Below are 21695 nucleotides of genomic sequence, written 5' to 3' on the forward strand. Positions count from 1 at the left end.
TTTGTTCACCATTTTCTGAAACTGACTAATTTGCAATTTTTTGCATCTAAGTACATAATCGGGAAATTTGCATGTTTAAATAAACCCATAGACATCATTTCTCAAGTAATTTTTAAGTAAAGTAAAACTCCCCTCTTGGAAATAACATTAACATTTGCTTTCACGAATGATAATAAAACCTTGACTTAACTGGTTTAAACCTTGTTTCAGGTACCAACTGGGAGTCCTTCAGTGTTTTACAGAACGCAAATCTGCTTCTGCTGTGTGCTGTCCTGGCAGTAACTCTGATTGTTGTAGCCTTCCTCATTTGCGCCATCAGCAATAGCAAGTGTGATTATTGCAGTGGTAAAAGAACTTGATTTCCTACCTTACACATTAATAAGCTAATTTAATTGAAGTTGCAACATAATTGTGGCGTTGAAGCTGATTTTTTTTTCTTCAACTAAATATTGTTTTTTTTCTATTGCAGCTGCCGTTTGTCTTAAAGAAAATACTGCAAAAAGAAATTTTAAGGTAACAACATAGCCCAAACAAATTCATTCTAGAGTTTAGTATTGCCATGTCATGTCATTTGTAATCCATTTCCAGGGAGATAAGAACAATTGGATTTACTCAGCTGTCGTCTTTACCACAATGAAACATGGGAGTGATGGAGAAAGAGATGCAACAGAGGGCAAAGAGAGGATGTACGCTGCTATCAAGGCTTTTGGGTTGGAATAGTGAGTTAAATGTTCAACTGTTAAAAATATTTTGTATCATATGTCATAGTTGATGTTATTCTGTTAAAGGTTGCTGATATATGTGGCTGTGATGTATTTATACGGAGTACACTCTATTGTTCAGACTATCCTTACTCATGTGAGGGGGTGGAAAAACACCTACTATTGTATCAACATAATTCAGTTCAGTACAACAATTATTTACAATTTTGTGAAACAGCTAAGCGTATCTGAGTGAAGCTCTACCCTATGCTGGTTCCAGGGTGCCATTCCGAAGGGCTGCCATTCCGAACGTTTACTTTAATGTGTCAGAATGCCGGCCCTTAATTATTTATGGAAAAGGGGTGCCTTTCCGAACCTGAAAAAAGTCCGCCATTAAAAGGTTTAAGGCATTGCGTACATACATCGCAGCGAATGCTTTCCTAGCACAGTGGTTAGAGCGTCCGCCTCCGGCGCAGGAGAACAGGGTTTGACTCCCGGAGGAGCTGCATATTAGAAGAGACTTTCTTGGCCTCTACCTGATCTTTTTACTAAACTTAACCAACTCCTTTCTACATTGCCTAAACCCAACCAAGCACAGAGCAAGGACATTTATTTTTCAGCAAGAGCGCCGTGGCTGCATCAGACTCGCACCTGGGTGAAACTTTGGAGGGGGAGGGGGGGAGCTGTCCCCGCGGCGCGATTGTGTCAAGCCGGGCAGGAAGTCAAACCACGAGAGAATCCGGTCAATTTTCAAAATAAAACACATTCGGAACAGCGGCCCCTTAGAAGGAATTTTCGGACTGGCAGACCGTCGGAATGGCGGTCCTTCGGAATGGGAGTCCCCCCCAATGCTACTGTCACATTAATGCTTGGTTGTCTATTTCTGTGTGGAATTACAAATGCTTTGTTCATTAACAATTTCAACATCCAAAATAACATCTTGGCATTTCAATTTAGATTTTTGCTCCAGCTTTCATTGTGTCCACTGTAACATGTTGTTATATTAAAAGTGGTGTGTTATTGTAAATGTGATGGGGTGAACAATTATCTGTAAAGTTGCCATGTGATTTAAGCTCAAGCTGGAATGCTCTTGTTTTCATTTTTAACAGTAACAGATAAAGTTATGGTATTGGTGATGGAAAAGATGACAGGAAACAGAACTGCACTCAAAATGAAAGAATGAAAAAAAAAACGTGTATATATGCCTCTTGCATTCACACATCTGTCTTTGTTTAGAGACCACAAGGCAGGAAGCCCCTATATTTAGTGTAAATGTAGGTATACCACTGGTGTTGATTCATATCACCTTTTACCACACCAACTCTTCTTTCTGATCTTAAGTTAGACTTTCAATAAATAAATAAAAGATTGCATGCAACAGAACATAATTGCTCATTTACTGTATTTTACAACTGTTCAAACTGGTACATGACAATCATAGAAACACTGACATTCCTCATGTTATAGGTGTAAGGAACAGCATAGCCTGTAGTGGGCACTAAAGGGACTGTGTGATGTCAATGATGGCATGGCAAATAAATGACTAAGGGGATTTTTATTTCTGATTTTATCTATCCACAAGAGGCAAACACCTAATGTATTTCTTAATTTTATTTTTCTTAATTGCACCATGTATCTGTTCTTACACACAATTAACATTTTTCATGTGGGTTTTATACAAACAGCTCTTCCACAGCAATCACAGATATGTGGAAACAGAATTTTTAGCCCAAAGACAACGACACAGGTAAAATCATGTACTGTTTACAGAGAATAAATCATTCTCAATCTCATTCATTTATAAATCTAAAATAAAAATGTGAACCTAAATCACAGCAGTTGTAAAATATATGTAGAACGTAAATACACAAAAAAAGCACTGCAGTACTGTATTATCAGCCATGCAAACAAGTCTACCGAGGACACTTTTGGGTCTTCCATGTGCTCTGAGGTCTAATTCAATGTGCGATTCTCTGCTTTCACTGAAGAGTACACGCACTCCTCTGGTGACTTGTTCTTCTTTCCTCTTCTTTCTCTCCTTTTGGAGAAGTCCAATGCTACATAGTTAATTGCATCAGCACCACCATCCTACAAATGATAATTGTGCATTAATTCCTCATGTCTCCAAGCTTAGGCGATAACCAGTTACCTCACTATTGTTGGTGGCATTGACACCGTAACACTTTTGCTATCCTGAGCACATCCTAACAGAAGTTGGGGGTTTAAAAGAAAACCTATTTTTTGACACATTAGTTAGGTATTGTTGAATCAAAAATTGATAATAAAACTCTTGACAACAATTATGTTTTACTGTAAAGTAAGTATTTCAAGTTAAAATAAAAATGTTGGTATTCAAATATTTTTGAATTACATTTACCAGATCAGTTGATAGATCCACTCCTGTTTCACGTCCAGGAATATGAGAAGCACCCATTGACCCTGTTAATGAAATCAAACCTTTAAACTGTGAGCACACTATTACATTTTCAGCTTCACAGTTACGCATCATTCCTGTAGTAATATAGCTGTACCTCATGCAAAACAGTGTCCTCCACTAATAGATTCATACCAATGGCTATAACAGATATTCAAAGTTCCTTCATCATGGCCAAAAATAATCAGTTACTATCTACAAATGAACAATTTAGTTGTTCACGGGCATAAACACAACAGTAAGGTAAAAATGCGCTACATTGATGTTAAACTAATGCCTTAATTCTAACTTATTAACTGATATGACAAGTAATTCACGTTTTTAGAGTTGGATCCTTAATATATAATCTATGTAAAATCAAATAACTTACCTTTGCAATGTTCACAAGCTCTCCTTCGATTTAAGCAGAAAATAAGAACAGCTATCACAGTCACACAACAGACCAACAGTCCTCCAACGATGATGTTTACAGGGTCTAGTTTGGGTACTGGAATTAGAAGGAAAACACTTAACACATATTTTGTGTTGTCTTTTTTTTTTTTTTTTTTAAGTATATTTTTTGGGCATTTATGCCTTTATGGATAGTACAGTTGAGACAGACAGGAAACAGGGAGGCAGAGAGAGGGGGGATGACATGCAGCAAATGGCGCCCGACGCGGGACTTGAACCGGGGCCGACCGCAGCGAGGACTGTGCCTCTATACATGGGGCGCCCGCTCTAACCACTACGCTACGCGACGCCCCGTATTTTGTGTTGTCTTTACTTACTTTTACTTTTCTCAGAATAAATAAACACATGTTGATGAGATTGCCATGAAGAATACAATTTAAATAGAAAGATTAATTAGTTTAAACATTAAGCATATCATAACACTCCGCCATCCCCGACTTCACGATTTTTTGATTGAAATATATATAATATGAAATATGCAGAGTAGTAACCCTTGAACTATTAATTTTCAATTTGTGTTACAATTTTAAAATGTAAGACCTAAAACCACATCGATGAATAGTTTTATACTAAAAGTGATTTATGATTACTCTTTGTAATGGCACATATTTTTATTTGATTTAGGAGGATTAATGCAGCTGGGACTAATGACAGTACATGACATTAATAGATCAGACAGCTAGATCAAATTCAATCTGACCAGTGTTAAGTATTAAAGATTTGAAGAATTAAAGTCATACTTGTTTCCACTTTAGTTCCTTGACCAAACAGGATCACTCCACATGTGACCACAGCACAGTAGTAAGTCCCATCATCAGAGGAGTTCTGTATAGTTTTGGACAAACTGTAGACACAGCTCCCTTCTTCTTGTCTATCACTCCTGTTGCTGTGAGTGTAAATGATTCCTGGATTAAGTCCTTCTGATCCGGCTCTGAACCAGTGCACATGGTGTTCACCTGGGCACTGGACTCTGGTTTCTTTGTTCTTGTTGAGAAGTGAGCACTGGAGAGTCATTGAGGCTCCTGGCTGAACTGATGCTGTCTCTGGACTTTGTTTCACATAGACAGATTTCTGGTCTTTATGATCTACATGAATCAATAAAAAAGGCATCCAAGGGAATTGGTGATTAAATTATTTGAATGATAGACTTGGTGATGAATATCAGGTACATAGACATGGAAAGAAGCAGATTTTACCATTGACAGCCAGGAACATGCCAGTAGAGTTCTGTTGATATGTTGATCCAGTTAGACAGATGTACGTTGCTTCATCCTCTTTAGTTACATTTCTGATGGTAAGAAAGTATTGAGACTTGCCCGGTGTGAGAATGAAACGCGAATTATTAAATTGTCCACTCAGTGTCAGCTTGAAATAACTTCCCATAGCAACAGTTTGAAGCATATATCCAGGAGTCTGCTTAAACCAGGTAATGAATTGGCTCCTTTCTGAGAATGAACATGTCAAATTAACATTGTGACCAATTTCAGCCACAGTCACTGGGATCTGTTGAGGGACCTCGTCAGTTTGAATCTGCACTGAAGGAAAGAGACGGTAAAAACTTAGTGATGACACAAGATGGAAACAACAAAGAAACTTCTAAAATGTTTGCCTTCAGAGATATATTGACTGTTATATTTTAACTATATTTAACTAGTCAAATTATTTAAAAGTCACACTTACACACTGCGCTGATAAGAATCAAAGCAACCAGCCGTCCCATCATTGTGGTAAAGCACCTGTGTCTTTCTCTACTGAAGTCTTCCTATCTAAATGAAGGTTTTGTCAAGCGATCTTCAGAGTCTACAAAGTGGAAATTGTCCTGATTGGCTGAAAGGCTGAAAATGAACTGTCCCCCAAATGTAACAAAGCCATGATCCATTTTGAAATAACATATCCATACTCATATACTGCCAGACGAATAGAAACTTTTAAAGCAAGTTTCACTGATCAAAGTTAAGAGGCCATTTTTGATCCTCACATTTTAGTGTGATGTTATTGGTACTGTTTTTTAATTGCATGGAAAACACACAGAACAAAATAACTGTGCGTGTGCGTGCGCGTGCATGCGAGGGCAACCAAGGGAAGCAGGGCTTGGGTTAAAAAAGTAAATTGTGTGTGTGTGTGTATAGTAGCATGCAGCAGTCAGGGCTTATGACATGATTGTTAGTTAGTTAGTTAGTCTTCGCTCTATCAAAACACAAAAAAGCCACTGAGTGCAGACCTGAGGCAATTTAAAAATGCCTAAATTACCCAGGATGCCTCAGTCATTCTCATTTGCATAAAGATGCCGCTCTGGTCTATACAGCAGAACTATACAGCACTGCTGGCGCAGCTTCTAGCACCGACTCTTTCACTCGCTATTCTCACAAATGTTTCCACAACTGACCAGCTGATACATGCTCTGCTTCTTCTTCTTGTTTACTGGTGGTGCCATCCAGCTTTAGGCTCAGTCAAGGATTTTGGTGCAGTACCGCCACCTTCTACTCTGGAGTGTACTTGCTTCACCTCGTTAGTAAATGAGAAATAGGAGCACCGCGTGCCTTGAACTGAACGGGACACACACAAACCGGACCGAGACAGTCAAACCGTTCGGTTCAGATGGTTTTCATAAACCATCCCTACTGTATTGTAGATTTCTTAAACAGGTGAACCACACAGTGAGTTTGTGATTTCTGGCTGGGGTAGTCCTCTGCCCTGCTTGCTTATCTGTGAAAGTTACTGCACGCCACTGCTGAGAACAAGAAGTGTCATGAGAGTATAAGAGTAAGGTGTTGTAACTGTTTAAGTGATGAGCTGCAGATGAGAGGGGTGAATTCCTAGACTCTTCTTACTGTGTGGTCTCACAACTGCAGCACAAAATTGCTGGCAGTACACTGTTGTTCATTGACAAAATGTTTTTACAGTTGAAGGCCGCCAGTTTAAGTATTAAAGCCTACAGTTTGCAACAGTTATTCAGTGATATTTGCTGGAATTGTCACTATATTCTGATAGTAGTACATTAAATGGGTAATTTAGGAAAAAAATGTAACTCCTCTGGCTCCACCTACAGCCTGTAAATGTCCCCAGAGCTGTTCCACCAGTTAGGTAGAGGGGGCAGGAGGAGCTGCCTGTCAATGACCAATCACAGCTTGTACACACGCTACAGGCAGGTACCCCCCACTGCTGCTGAAGAGCATCACTATCAGCTTGTAAAACGCAATGGTGGAGCAGCTAAAAGATATAAAACTGCAGGTGCCACCGTTGACAACAACTGCCTACACAGCGAAAACGAGTAAGAAGAAGAGTAGTAGTAGTAGTAGTAGTAGAAGAGTGTTGTTACAATTAGCTAACTTGGTCCGTGTGCTCCACGCTTAGAGAGATGCTAGATGGTTTTGGAGTCTCTGGTTGCTATAGATAGAGTATGTCTTCTTCCTATGTTGCGTGTGTGTGCTCTGGCTACCTCGTGTGTGTGTGTATGTGTGTGTGTGTGTGTGTGTCGGGGGGCGGGGGTATTATCATTTTGGAATTTCCGACTAAGCCCCAGAATTCCGTAGACTTACGAACTGTAGCTTTAACTGTCATTCTACTCCTAATTTTAATTAATCTTACCTTCCACACTTTCTGCAAGACATTAGGGTTGTCTATAGCTGTGTATCTCCCATACTGTCAAACTAGTTTTCTAATGAGACGAACAAACCCTCCTGCAGATAATCAAGCAAATAGAAAAACGTTTGAAGGTGATATTGTTGTGGTATTTTTTAAGAAAAATGACATAAAAGGTTGAAAACAACAAGACCAGTGAACAGAATGTTATGCCCCCTTTAAAGCTTCAGTTGGTAACAATTATTCAGTCATATTTGCTGGAACTGTCACTATATTCTGATGGTCAGACATTAAATGAGTAATTTAGGACAAAATCCAACTCCTCTGGCTCCACCTACAGCCTGTAATCGTATTTGCCAAAATCCACCGCGACCGACGATTCTCCACCAGTCAGGTAGAGGGAGCAGGAGGAGCAGCCAATCGCCGCTCCTACACGTCGTGCGTGGGTGCGTTTATGGCTACTTTGTGTGTGTCTGTGTGTGTGTGGGGCGCTTGGCAGAGGTTCATAAAGGGACCTGACGGAGTATTGTCTTGAAATTTCCGACCAAGTCGCGGAGTTTACTTTCACTTTCGTCAACTTACCAACTGGAGCTTTAAAGATCAAGTATGAACTGTGTTATTATTTCAATAATGATTACATTACATTTTTATGTTATTTTATGTTGGTTTGACTAGTTAAAGTATAGTTATTTTGTGTTCTTATGTTGTTTCATTTCACCATTGCATCATCACTACTGGCAGCCATCTTAATCTCCAAAATTACAGCATGCTCTCTAGCACCACTTAATGGATGAGAGTGGGCACTTACACAGGATCTGAACGAGTGCAAGACGTTAGTGGTGAATGTGGATGGATGTGAACTATATATGACCCCTTATAACACTTTCTGCTGAGCCAGGAGTTTTGGCTTCCGGTGCAGTAACATAGAATGGCCACCAGGCAAGGATTGAGGATGGCAACATCTCCTATGGTTAGGAAGGTGGTACACTTCCGGAGAAGATGAGGGTGAAACCAAGGTCACAGAATAAAATGCACACTCAGCAGAGATAAGGCTTCAAACAGGTGGGATGGGAAAGTACCGAGATCAACACATGCCCAACAGTATTTAAGCCACACATCGATGATATGAAATTAGTCGCTCTGTCGCTCTCTTTGCAGTGCACCTCCGTGTATGAAGTTCTGAACTTTATTTTTCTTATCTTTTGCCTATGTATGCGACTCGGGTTGTTTTTCTTTTGCTTTGTTCTTAAAGCAGAAGTAAGTGATATATTTGTGTTAAAGCAGAAGTAAGTGGTCCGGTCGTTTTCGCTAATGCTGCGTTCCAGGCAGGCTTTTGAAATCGTAAATTACAGCTTCAAGTCGCAACTTACGACTTTGTAGCGTTCCAGGCAACCCACTCGTGTTTTTCCGACCTGTTTTACCGGTGAAAGTCACTATAACGGCCACTCGTAACTAGGGCTGCCACAAACGATTATTTTGATAGTCGACTAGTCACCGATTATTTTTTTCGATTAGTCGACTAATCGGATCATACGTAAATTGAATGTAAAACATACAGATTATCGCACCAGCATGCAGCTGCCCTTACATACCATCATTAGCTTTCAGCTTAAAGTGTTTAAGGTATATGCTAACTAAAAATAAAGACAATTAAGATGATAGTTCATTAAACTTTTAATGAAATATGCAGCTTTAACTGTAGCATAAAGTGCAAACAGCTGAGTAAAATAAGGATAAGGCACTGGCCTAAACAACACCAAAATAAATACTTAAAGGTTTTTTGTCTTTCCTTCATTTGTCTCTGGCATTAAACATAGCTACATTTAAATAAAATGAGGTGGACACCTGAAACTAAGGAATTGTTCACAATAATAAAGTTTTGGTAGGCCTATCAATCAAATATAACTTGTGCTCAGTGTAAATAATAGGAGTCGTTCTGTTAAAAAAAAATCAAATAGTTTATAAGACAATCGTCTTGTCTGAAAAAAATTAAATGTTCCCTACTGTCACAGAAGGAGAAACATAGAAAGACTCCACCAGAAAGTTCTGTGTGAAACTGTCAAATGAAAACAAGTGAAACTGAGGTGCAGCTCAAACTCTGCAAGGTGTGGACTGTGATGAGAAGCTACCGGAAAATATTGACGTAGTTTTACGCCGGGAGAGAAGACTTCCTCGTTAAGATGAGCGCTCATTACGTGACCAGGGCGCTGTGACCAGACGCGGTAACGTTCTAGTTCTCCAACACAGAGTCTCAAAGTCCGCGGTTTTATTTTTAAATGACGAACGGCTGTTTTTCAGTCCGTGATTTAAAACGATGGAGCGGCGGTACCGCTCCTAGTAGCGCTTCTCATTTAAAATGACGAGAGAGAGAGAGGGAGGGAGAGGAGCGGCGGCGGCGGCGGCGGCGGGGGCGGGCGGGGGATTACACCGGTGCCGCTTGATGAGGGACAAGACAGGTAGAGAGAGAAAAGAGAGAGACCACCTGTAAACTCACCTTGAGTGAGTGAGTGCACGTGTGTGTGTGTGGTGGGCGGCTGCTGTGGCGGGTGCGTGTGTGGAAGGTGCCCCAGCAGTTTTGAGAGAAAAACAAAGTTTAAAAAAAAAGAAAAGAAACGACGCATCGACTATTAAATTAGTTGTCGACGATTTTAATAGTCGACGTAGTCGTGACTAGTCGACTAATCGTGGCAGCCCTACTCGTAACTTCCGACCGGTGAACTCATACCAGATCGAACTGGTACGACTTCACGGTCGGAAAAATACGAGTTTCCTTGAACGCACCATAACAGTCCTCGTCCCTACGTCACCACATTCACGGCGTCCCTTGGCTGCACACACAGCCCTGCATGCCGTTCTCTCTCCTCATTGGATAAAAACTGTAGGATACGATAAATGTTTTCTCCTCGACTCAGAGCAGAGCAGAGGGACTGAGAGACCCGTGTTTCGGTCCAAACACTCTATGTAAGTGATTGCTGTCGGAAGATATAACTATTTAAGACTTATATTAACACAAATATATCACTTACTTCTGCTTTTAAAATCCAGCCTATTTTTTAGGCCTTTTCTCGAAAATTGCATATCCATAATAAAATGAGTATATCTCTGCAACCACAAGGTCTATTTGAATACTTTTGGTGTCATAGTAAAGGGAAAAAAATGAGGAATTGCTGAAATGTGTAAATTTCAGTATATCTGTTACTGGTGAAGAGTAAATGAAGATGACACACAGAAAAAAATTAATAAAATTAATATTCGCCTAAAAAAAAAATCATATTTTTGATGAGTGCCCTTTAGAATAATGCTGATGAACCTCAAACTCTCTATAAAATCATTGTACAACATGTGAACATTGTCTCTGCAGTGGTTGATTCTGATTAATTGAAGCAGGACAAAATGATTGAGATTTTACTACAAAATATCCAGGCGAACTTTCCAAAATGTCCATTTTTGGCACAGCTTGGAACCACCTGCTACTATAAACTATTGTTTAATCTTTATTTTCACACAATTTGGATAAACTAACTGAAAATAAATCTACTGGAACCGATTGGAAATAACTAACATGCTGTATTCAGTCTCTCTGCGCACTGCTGCACTCTCAGAGCAGCTTCTGGGTGGGTTTGGCTTTCAGCCTCTATCTCTGCAGCGCAGTGGTCGATTCGAGTGGGGGGCGGCTCATTTTAACCAATAGAGAGAGAGGAATGACGCTAGACCCAGGTCGATGTGATTGGCCGCACTGGCAGCCATGTGCCAGCCATGAACCAGTCAGATCAGCAGATCCACGTGCAGGCCAACGTGGGGTTGTATGCGCGCGCACCAGGCTTCCGTGTAGGGTCCTACATCCATGGTAGGGTCCTAGCGCCGTCGGGTTTCGGCCCGGCTAGTTCAGATGTACACACTAGGCAGAGTTCAACTGGAAATATTGTGGATTTACCCATAACACAACCTTTTCACGGCAAAACAGCAAAGGTAAGAGCAAATGTACGACCATGTTTTGGCCACGCAGTGTCTGTTTTTGCTCGACTTTGCTGGTTGTTGTCTTCTCCCTCTGCCGTGCTGCTGCTAGCTGCTGCTGCTAGCTGCTGTTGCTGGGGGACGCCCCGATGTTCACGTTCAGATGAGCGGTCGCTGATGTGTTTTGCTTTATGTACAGTAGTATACGAGCCAGAAATGTGGCGACTGGGTCCACACAGAGGTGCTTTATGAAGTTTGATGTCTAGTTGTTTGTTTGAGTAGTGTTTGGGCTGTGTTTGGGTCATATAAACATGGTTTTACACGTTGTAGCCCAGCTTCTGCTGTTTAATTTGACGTATAATATGACCATATTCTTTCATAATCAGTGCAGTGGGGGCTTTGTTATTGTTATGCATGTCTTCAAGTCCCCCATATGGGGGACTCTGGATTACAGGAGTGAATTAAAGACAACTCTACTTGAAGATCCATCTTTTCCAGCGTCATGTTTTAAGTTTTTGAGTTTATTTTACTTAAATGGAGATGGAAAAGTAAAGGCCCAAATAGGACGATATACGTTTATGTTATTTTTCTTCTACAATATCAGTCAAAAGTGAGAACTGTTGATTTGTTGTAAAATCTAGCTCTGTCAAATAAGAATGCATGTATACAGTATTTATAATCATAAAGACAGGGGTCAATATGGTGATATGTTATAAAACACAATTTTAATGTAAGATTAAGTCAACATAAACATCCCCTTTCTTTATTTCAACAAAACAGCATTAGCAAACACAGGTTAAGACTGGTAACATGCTTTTCTGAAAATTCTGGTGTCTACAGTGAGTCCTCACAAACCCACCGCCACCCCATTGGCATCAGATCAACTAAACAGCTTTCTTTTCACTAAGATCCAATACAATGTATTGTACAGATTATAGGCTATATTACAATGGCCCCATCCCCTACAAAAACATGTTTTTTCTACATAGCCAGTGAATCAACAGCTTACAATAGCCTACAAATGGTACATTACATACAAAGCACTGCACTACTCAGATAAATGTATTGTCATTGTCTATGAGGGGTGCAACGGATCAATAAAGTCACTGATCGATTCGGATCACGGTTTAAGAGTCAGGCATTGGATCATTTTTGGATCAGTGAAAATGGGGTGCCCCTAAATCACACTACATGCACAACTTTTTTTTTTCATCAACTGATCCGTGGATCAACATTGATCCTTTGCACCACTAAAGTCTACGGAGGAGACCTTGGGGTTCTCCGATCCATGTGCTCTGTCTCTGAAGAGGCTTAGTTCAATGTGCGATAAGTAGTACACACCTTTTTTTACAGTCTATGGTACACACACTCAGAGTACACAGACTTGCTCTTCTTTCCTCTTCTCTCTCTTCCCTTGGAGAAGTCAGATGCCACATAGTTAACTGATTTTACACCACCAGCCTACGAATGATGATTGTGCATTAGTAACTCATATTTAGAGCTGTGAAATCAAGACCAGTAACATCACAATCAAGAATTAATACCGTAACACTTTGCTATCCTGAGCACATGTATGCTAACAAATGTTAGGGGTTTAAATTAAGACCCGTATCATTCTGACAAATTAATTTAGTTGTTACTGTAATGCATTTTGGTGATGAAATATGTTTGAATTAATTTACCAGATGAGTTGATAGATCCACTCCTGTATCACGTCCAGGATTATGAGAAGCACTCCTTGACCCTGTTCATGAAATCAAACTTTTAAACTGTGTGCACACTATTTTACGTTTTCACTTTCCCAGTAACACATCACTCAAACAAAACAGTAACTGAAACATTAGCTGCATTTGTGACATTTGATGCTTGAATTCAAACTTGTTATTCATTGAGGTAAAAAGTAATTAACATTTTCTGTGTTGGATCGAGAATACTGTATATACTGAACATATCCTGTAATAGATATTTAAAGATTATTTCATAATGGCCAGATCTAATGAATTACTATCTACAAATGTAATTGTTCCTGGGCATGAACAAATCACTACGGGAAACATAAGCTACATTTGCTACATTACTGCCTTAATTCACACTTATTTGAATTCTGATGTGACAAGTAATTAACCGTTTTAGAGTTAGATCCTAAACATATACATATTAATATACACATATACATATACATATACATATACGTACACATATTAAAGCAGATATCATCGGCACGGCCGTTTCGGCTAATGCTGTGTTCAAGGCAGGCTTTTGAAACCGTAAGTTACAGCTTCAAGTCACAACTACGACTTGGTAGCGTTCCAGGTAACCCGTAGCTCGTGTTTTTACCGTCCTGTTGTCTGTGAAAGTTCCCTATAACGGCCACTCGTAACTTCCGACCCGTGAACTCGTACCAGATCGAACTGGTATGACTTCACAGGAAGGAAAAACACAAAGTACGAGTTTCCTTGAACGCATCATGAGTTAGCAGCCCCCGCCCTTGTCAGGCATCAATTGGTCTTCGTGCTACGTCACCACATTCACGCGCATCCCTTGGCTGCACACACAGCCCTTCATGCCGTTCTCTCCCCTCATTGGATAACACTTGTATCCCACAAGGAAAATTTTCTCCTCGGGTTACAGCAGAGCAGAGTGACGGAGAGACTCGTGTTTAGGCTGAAATACTTCATGTAAGTGATTGCTGACGGAAAATAGGACTATTTAGGACTTATATTAACAAAAACATTCCACTGATATCTGCTTTAAATCCATGTAGATTTAATGAACTTACCTTTGCAGTCTTCACAACCACTCCTTTGATTTAAGCAGAAAATAAGGACAGCCAAACAACAGGCCAACAGTCCTCCAAGGATGATGTTTACAGGGTCTAGTTTGGGTCCTGGAATTAGAAGGAAAACACTTTACAACTAATTTGTGTTGCCTTTACTTGCATTGACTCCTCTCAGAAAAAGAAAAACACATGCTAATGATTGCCATGAAGAATCCATTTTACAGATAAACTCTGTTTCACTTTCATTCACTTTATCATCATACTCTGCTATCCCTGAGTTCAAGATGCAACCTGAGAAGGTTTTAAATCTTAATGAAAATATGCAGAGTAGTTCATTTTCAGAATAAAGTTCTGCCGGACAAGTTTAAAATATAAAACTTAGATAGATTTATAGTTTTAAAACAAAAGGATTCAGGATTTTCCATGGCAAACATTTTAATTTGATGTAGCAGGATTAGGGCAGCTGGGACTAGTGACAGTTATGACATTCATATATCAGATAACTAGATTGAATGCAATCAGACCAGTGTTAACTTTTAATATGTATTTAAGATTTGAAGAATTAAAACCATACTTGTTTCCACTTTAGTTCCTTGACCAAACAGGATCACTCCACATGTGACCACAGCACAGTAGTAAGTCCCATCATCAGAGGAGTTCTGTATAGTTTTGGACAAACTGTAGACACAGCTCCCTTCTTCTTGTTCATCGCTTCTGTTGCTGTGAGTGTAAATGAATCCTGGATGAAATCCTTCTGATCCGGCTCTGAACCAGTGCACATGGTGTTCACCTGGACACTGGACTCTTGTTTCTTTGTTCTTGTTGAGAAGTGAACACCGGAGAGTCGTGGGGGCTCCCGGCTGAACTGATGCTGTCTCTGGACTTTGTTTCACATAGACAGATTGCTGGTCTTTATGATCTACATGAATCAATAAAAAAGGCATCCAAGGGAATTGGTGATTAAATTATTTGAATGATAGACTTGGTGATGAATATCAGGTACATAGACATGGAAAGAAGCAGATTTTACCATTGACAGCCAGGAATATGCCAGTAGAGTTCTGTTGATATGTTGATCCAGTTAGACAGATGTACGTTGCTTCATCCTCTTTAGTTACATTTCTGATGGTAAGAAAGTATTGAGACTTGCCCGGTGTGAGAATGAAACGCAAATTCATAAATTGTCTACTCAGTGTCAGCTTGAAATAACTTCCCATAGCAACAGTTTGAAGCATATATCCAGGAGTCTGCTTAAACCAGGTAATGAATTGGCTCCTTTCTGAGAATGAACATGTCAAATTAACATTGTGACCAATTTCAGCCACAGTCACTGGAATCTGCTGAGGGACCTCTGAAGTTTGAATCTGCACTGAAGGAAACAGACGGTAAAAACTTAGTGATGACACAAGATGGAAACAACAAAGAAACTTCTAAAATAGATATATATTGACTGTTATAACTATAGTCAAATTATTTAAAAGTCACACTTACACACTGCGCTGAGAAGAATCAAAGCAACCAGCCATCCCATCATTGTGGTAAAGCACCTGTGTCTTTCTCTACTGAAGTCTTCCTATCTAAATGAAGGTTTTGTCAAGCGATCTTCAGAGTCTACAAAGTGGAAATTGTCCTGATTGGCTGAAAGGCTGAAAATGAACTGTCCTCCAGTAGCAAAGTAGCAAAGCCATGATCCATTTAGAAATAATATCCTCATATACTGTCGGACAAATTGCCATTTTAAAGCAAGTTTCTCTGATCAAGTACAGAGATCATCTTTGAGTTTTGCTGTCTTTGAACCTCACTTTTTAGTGTAATGTTAATGGAAATGTTTGTTGTTGTTTGTTGTTGTTTTGTTTTTTAGCAAAGTATCAAACTCAGAGGGATGTTTTTTGTCTTTTATCAAGCTGTTTAATATGCTATCATAAAGCAACACTTGTGAATCTGTCTGTTTTTGTGAACCAAACATTTAAATGAATATTGTAAAGTTCTGTAGATGCTCATAGATGTATCTGTGTTGGTTTGAAGTGAGGTTGATGTGGTCAACAGCAGTCTTACAGACTGGAGGCCATGGATTGGATCCCTCACAGTGGTACAGCTGTGCCTTGGGTGCAGAGGGACTACTTCTACTAAAGTCTTGGTAATGTAACTTCTGACCCCTTCCCAAGGAGAAAGGTTCTTCTTGACAATCCCCTCTGCTGAAAAATCCCTTTTAAACCCCATTTTTAAGGCTATGGATGAGCTACATGTCAGTTGAGTTCAATTGTGGGAAGGGAACTGTGGGGAAACTAGGAAGAGCAAAACTTTTTATGTTTCTTTATCGTTATTTCAGGAAGGCTTGAAAAAAAAACACTTTCATAGGACACAGACCAGGGTATGTTAGTGTCTCTCTACTTTCAAAGAACTTTGTAAAGGCATAAAACCAAAGGACTATGCACTGAATTGATAGATGTGGTGTGTGTGTGGGTGGTGGTGGTGGGGGGACATTTCTCTACCCTTAACTGAACACCAAGGCTGTTTCCTCAGAAGAGACTTGACAATTGGCTTCAACAGGATATGCAGTGGGGTTTGACATGTAAGATAATACGCAGACGCTCCAACCAATGGGCTCAACTAACACCAAAAATGTGTTATTTATTCACAACACAACTTTCTTTTACATTCAAGTGTGCAAGCCAAGCAGTCAAGTCAATTTTCAGCATCATAGAAAACAGGAATCTGCACTTACAAGGTGTGAATCATGTGTTTGTTGTTCTGGATCTACACAGCTTTTTGTGATAGACACTTGAACAGATCTTAAAGTGACATTAATTGATTTGCTGTCATGCCTAAAGTGCTATGAGAAGTAAACACACCACCTTCATGTCTGTGTGCTATATACTGTATGATGTTAAAAGCACAGAGGCAAATAGCGTAGCTGAGCCAATGCCGAGAATAAGGAAACGTCATAGAGAGTTGTAACTGTTTTAGTGGTGAGCTGCAGCTGAGAGGGGAGACTTCCTGGACTCTTATTACCGTGTGGTCTCACAACCTGCAGAAATGCAGCACAAGGCCACTGTAGTTAATTTTGGAAAATGTTTTTAAAGGTCAAGACTGCCATGCTAGCTATTAACTGTATTCATACTCCTAAGTAAAATGAGCCTTACATTCAGCACTCTCACTCTCTGCAAGACATTAGGTTGTGCTGTCAGTGTTAACGCGTTAATTTTGGCGATGAATTTTAAACATTTAACGTGTTAAGAAAAATTAATGCAATTAACGCCGTTTTTGTTTACTTCTGGTGGGGGCCGACCCATAACTTTTGGTGACGTGTGCAGGCAAACCAGGCAAAGCAATGTACCGGCTGTAGCGCTGTTATTCTTCACTTTATTAGGTTTTAATATTTTTTCATGCGAGTAAGTAACCATTTAGATGACCATTATGCGACAACGTTCTCAGAGCAGTGAAGCTCCACCTGTGGAGCAGCGACCGCTGTAGCGGGGCCTCACAGAGGCAGCCAGCATACCACAAATCATTGCATGGTGTTTGCAAAGCCCTGTTGGTTAGTGCCATGCAAGGTTTTGAACACAGCCCGAGCACAACACACTACTACTACACAACACCAAGTTGGATAACAAAATACACATAGATACCAAATATATCTGGAAAAGTCATAAAATGGCCTTAATAGCAGCAATTGGTATAGGTACAGCATTCCTCTTTTCTTAGTTCCCCACTCATTCTTCTGTGTTTATGCAAAATTACAATTTTTGCTGGGTGAACTCTGCCTAAAGAAAATGCTCATGTAAAACCAAAATTTGTTCATTTCAATACCTAAAAAAAGAAAAGAAAAAAATGGAATCATTTGACTAAATCACTGCTGTTGTAAACTATATCTTTAAATGTGTGTGCATACGTACATATGGTACATATACACACAAAAAGTACTACACTACTCGGATAACTGTATTGTTGTCAGCAATGCAAAGAGGTTTACTGGGGCGACCTTGTGGTCCTCTGATGTACTCTGCCTCTGAAGAGGTTTAGTTCAATGTGCGATTCTCTGCTTTCACAGAAGAGTACACACACTCCTCGGGTGACTTGCTCTTCTTTCCTCTTCTCTCTCTCCTTTTGGAGAAGTCCAATGCTACATAGTTCAATGCATCTGCACCACCATCCTACAAATGATAATTGTGCATTAGTAACTCATATTTTCAAGATTGGGGCCTTGAAATTAAGACCAGTTACATCACGATCAAGAGTGAAATGAATAGGTACTTTGCTATCCTGAGCACATTCTAACAAAAGTTGGGGATTTAAATGAAGACCGATTTCCTTCTGACAAATTAATTGTATAGCATTTAAAACGTATAACAACCATGATGTTTATATTGTAATGTACTTTGATATTCAGATATGTTGGAATTATATTTACCACATCAGTTGATAGATCTACTCCTGTGTCACGTCCATGAATATGAGAAGCACCCAGTGACCCTGTTAATGAAAGGAAACCTTTTAAGTGTGTGCACTCTGTTTTGCATTTTCAGCTTCACAGTAACACATCACTCCTGTGATAAAGCAGTTCCTTGAACTAAAACTCTCCAGTGTCCTCCACTAATAAAGTTCATTTCAATGGCTTTCATAGATATTCAAAGATTCTTTCATCATGGCCAAAACTAAACAATTACTATCTACAAATTAATGATTTATTTGTTCCCGGCGCATAAACAAAACAGTACGGGAAACATAAGCTACATTTGCTACATTACTATGCCTGAATTCAAACTTATATGACAAGTAATTGCCATTTCTAGATTTAGATCCTAAACATATATTCCATGTAAATTTAATGAACTTACCTTTGCAGTCTTCACAAGCTCTCCTTTGATTTAAGTAGAAAATAAGAACAGCAATCACAGTCACGCAACAGACCAACAGTCCTCCAAGGATGATGTTAACAGGGTCCAGTTTGGGTACTGGAATTAGAAGGAAAACACTTAAAGGGATATTTCAGCTTTTTTGAAGTGGGGTTGTATGAGAAAGGTCTCTGCTCTCCCCCACTGAGAAACACCGATGCACTGGTCTGCATCGAGACACAGGCAATACACTGAGGGACAATTAATCAGCATATCTTCACAGCCTACAAGAAGTCCCGTCTCAAAATAATACACCAGTTCAAGAGAACAATCTAAAGTAAAAATGTACAATTCAGCTGGTCGGAAAAAAGCTTTTATCTGGAACTAACCAACTCACTCAGTACTCCTTGGTACTCCTCACACAGGCAGGCTTTCTCAGTGGGGGAGAGCAGACACCTTTCTACTGCATATAGGGCAGTTGTAGCTTATACAACTGAACTTGAACTATCCCTTTAATACCTAACCTTTGTTGCCTTTACTTGCATTGGCTCCTCATAGAATAAGTAAACACACATGCTAATGAGATTTCAATGAAAAATACAATTTAAAGAGAAACTCTGTTTTAGGGCTGACCCAAAAAAATCGAAGCTTCAAAGCTTCGTTCGTTGCTATGGTAATCTATCATGAAGTCCGTGATCGATTGTATTTTTTTTTCCTTCCTTTTTCACACCGGTTCTCATCGTCAATTGTTACATTAAAATGAGTAGGCTACTTGGCACCTGCCTGATTTTGGAGATACAGTATGCAGTGTTTTTTGCCATTACTTTAGTTATTTCCGCTACGACCACCCCCCAGGTCAGACGTTACGGACTTCAGTTTCATTCACTTTATCATACCACTCTGAGTGTTAGGGTAAATATGCAGAGTAGTAACCCTTGAGCTATTAATTTTCAGGATACAGTTTTGCGCAACAAGTTTGAATTTTAAAACTTAAAAGTACAGAGATGAATAGTTGAGTTTATACAGTACATGACATTCATATATCAGACAACTAGATTGAATGTGTTAAAAGTTCAGATGTATTTAAGATTTGAAGAATTAAAACCATACTTGTTTCCACTTTAGTTCCTTGACCAAACAGGATCACTCCACATGTGACCACAGCACAGTAGTAAGTCCCAGCGTCAGAGGAGTTCTGTATAGTTTTGGACAAACTGTAGACACAGCTCCTTTCTTCTTGTTCATCGCTTCTGTTGCTGTGAGTGTAAATGATTCCTGGATTAAATCCTTCTGATCCGGCTCTGAACCAGTGCACATGGTGTTCACCTGGACACTGGACTCTGGTTTCTTTGTTCATGTTGAGAAGTGAACACTGGAGAGTCATTGAGGCTCCTGGCTGAACTGATGCTGTCTCTGGACTTTGTTTCACATAGACAGATTTCTGGTCTTTATGATCTACATGAATCAATAAAAAAGACATCCAAGGGAATTGATGGTTAAATTATTTGTACTGTATGACAAACTTGGTGATGAATATCAGGTACATAGACATGGCAAGAAGCAGATTTTACCATTGACAGCCAGGAACATGCCAGTAGAGTTCTGTTGATATGTTGATCCAGTTAGACAGATGTACGTTGCTTCATCCTCTTTAGTTACGTTTCTGATGGTAAGAAAGCACTGAGACTTCCCTGGTGTGACTATGAAACGCAAATTCATGAATTGTTCACTCAGTGTCAGCTTGAAATAAGTTCCTGTTGCAACAGCATATATCCAGGAGTCTGCTTAAACCAGGTAATGAATTGGCTCTTTTCTTCTGAGACCGAACATGTCAAATTAACATTGTCACCAACTTCAGCCACAGTCATGGGGATCTGTTGAGGGACCACTGCAGTTTGAATCTGCACTGAAGGAAAGAGACGGTAAAAATTTAGTGATGACACAAGATAACAACAAAGAAACATCTAGAATGTTTGCCTTTAGAGATATATTGACTTATGTATTTTAACTATATTTAACTAGTAAAATTATTTAAAAGTCACACTTACACACTGCGCTGATAAGAATCAAAGCACCCAGCCATCCCATCATTGTGGTAAAGCACCTGTGTCTTTCTCTACTGAAGTCTTCCTATCTAAATGAAGGTTTTGTCACACGATCTTCAGAGTCTACAAAGTGGAAATCGTCCTGATTGGCTGAAAGGCTGAAAATGAACTTTCCCCTAAATGTAGTAAAGCCATGATCCATTTTGAAATGACATATCCATACTCATATACTGTCTGACGAATTGAAATTTTCAAACAAGTTTCTCTGAGTTAAGAGGCCATTTTTGATCCTCACTTTTTAGTGTAATGTTATTGGTACTGTGGTTTAATTGCATGGACAACACACAGAACAAAATAACTGAAATGAGCCAATGCTGAGAACAAGTGGTGTGCAGCAGTCAGGGCAACCAAGGGAAGCAGGGCTTGAGTTTAAAAAAAAGTAAAGGATAAAAAAGTGAAGAGTGGAAGCAGTCTTTCCTTACATCTCATTTAAAAAGCTGACGATCACATAAGTGATCTGATATTACCCCTTGAAAGTTTCTGCCCTCTGTTGGCCACAGTGAGCTCCTGTCATGGGAAGCTAGCTTGACTACCAGCCCATGCTACTCTTAACTTTTTCATGTTCACGTGATTCGTGAGTGTAACCATGTCCTGTTGACAAAGAGTGAGGCAGTATTTAAGAGGTTTGCATGCGCATTACGGACAGTCCTGGGGCTTCTGACAGGTGACCGCCAATGGCTAGTTACCATAGTTACAGATGAATTTGCTAGGCCAAGCTGCAGTCGGCTCAGCTTTCATTGTTTTGAGAGCAATTAAGATATTGCATGCATTAGGCCTGCACGATATCAGCAAAATGTGTGATGTGCGTATTCACATCACACTGTTAACCCTCTAGGCGCCAGAGTTTATTTAGGA

At 39.7% G+C, this 21695-nt stretch overlaps 3 protein-coding genes and 1 long non-coding RNA gene across 4 annotated transcripts; 1 reads left to right on the forward strand and 3 right to left on the reverse strand.

Annotated features, from left to right (window-relative positions):
* Window positions 1-204: 204 nt before the first annotated feature.
* On the forward strand, window positions 205-670 carry LOC146979417 (uncharacterized). The gene is made up of 3 exons (XR_015036873.1): window positions 205-345; window positions 470-513; window positions 589-670. It is a non-coding gene; the product is annotated as an uncharacterized LOC146979417 (long non-coding RNA).
* Window positions 671-2525: 1855 nt separating this feature from the next.
* On the reverse strand, window positions 2526-20641 carry LOC146979418 (uncharacterized). Its single transcript, XM_085789280.1, has 5 exons — window positions 20307-20641; window positions 19846-20190; window positions 18739-18855; window positions 3079-3140; window positions 2526-2789 (listed from the first exon to the last, which is right to left on the reverse strand). Exons 1-5 carry the CDS (start codon window positions 20452-20454, stop codon window positions 2655-2657), a joined length of 807 nt encoding a protein of 268 aa, XP_085645406.1. The 5' UTR covers window positions 20455-20641; the 3' UTR covers window positions 2526-2654.
* Window positions 4291-5114, reverse strand: LOC146979419 (uncharacterized). The gene is made up of 2 exons (XM_085788812.1): window positions 4782-5114; window positions 4291-4670 (listed from the first exon to the last, which is right to left on the reverse strand). The coding sequence occupies exons 1-2, from the start codon at window positions 4984-4986 to the stop codon at window positions 4291-4293; spliced, it is 585 nt and encodes a 194-aa protein (XP_085644938.1). The 5' UTR covers window positions 4987-5114.
* Window positions 6288-15462, reverse strand: LOC146979420 (uncharacterized). The gene is made up of 5 exons (XM_085788813.1): window positions 15392-15462; window positions 14931-15269; window positions 14475-14819; window positions 13901-14008; window positions 6288-6313 (listed from the first exon to the last, which is right to left on the reverse strand). The coding sequence occupies exons 1-5, from the start codon at window positions 15432-15434 to the stop codon at window positions 6288-6290; spliced, it is 861 nt and encodes a 286-aa protein (XP_085644939.1). The 5' UTR covers window positions 15435-15462.
* Window positions 20642-21695: the final 1054 nt, after the last annotated feature.

The sequence above is a fragment of the Trachurus japonicus genome, chromosome 10 (genome assembly GCF_045865225.1).
Source record: "Trachurus japonicus isolate A0001 chromosome 10, Traja_1.0".
In the NCBI taxonomy this organism is placed as follows: Eukaryota; Metazoa; Chordata; class Actinopteri; order Carangiformes; family Carangidae; genus Trachurus; species Trachurus japonicus.

What these genes read in the sequence shown, in the direction of transcription:
- LOC146979419 (XM_085788812.1), bottom strand. Translation starts at nt 4,986, where the DNA reads ATGCTTCAAACTGTTGCTATGGGAAGTTATTTCAAGCTGACACTGAGT. An exon ending in CATGTTCCTGGCTGTCAATG is followed by an intron (nt 4,671 to 4,781) that starts GTAAAATCTGCT and finishes TGATTCATGTAG; the next exon opens with ATCATAAAGACCAGAAATCT.
- LOC146979420 (XM_085788813.1), bottom strand. Translation starts at nt 15,434, where the DNA reads ATGATGGGATGGCTGGTTGCTTTGATTCTTCTCAGCGCAGTGT. An exon ending in AGGAACTAAAGTGGAAACAA is followed by an intron (nt 14,009 to 14,474) that starts GTATGGTTTTAA and finishes TTCTAATTCCAG; the next exon opens with GACCCAAACTAGACCCTGTA. An exon ending in TGGTTGTGAAGACTGCAAAG is followed by an intron (nt 6,314 to 13,900) that starts GTAAGTTCATTA and finishes TGTTCTCAGCAG; the next exon opens with TGGCGTGCAGTAACTTTCAC.
- LOC146979418 (XM_085789280.1), bottom strand. Translation starts at nt 20,454, where the DNA reads ATGAATTTGCGTTTCATAGTCACACCAGGGAAGTCTCAGTGCTTTCTT. An exon ending in AGCTTGTGAAGACTGCAAAG is followed by an intron (nt 3,141 to 18,738) that starts GTAAGTTCATTA and finishes TTTCATTAACAG; the next exon opens with GGTCAATGGGTGCTTCTCAT. An exon ending in TGGATCTATCAACTGATCTG is followed by an intron (nt 2,790 to 3,078) that starts GTAAATGTAATT and finishes TATCATTTGTAG; the next exon opens with GATGGTGGTGCTGATGCAAT.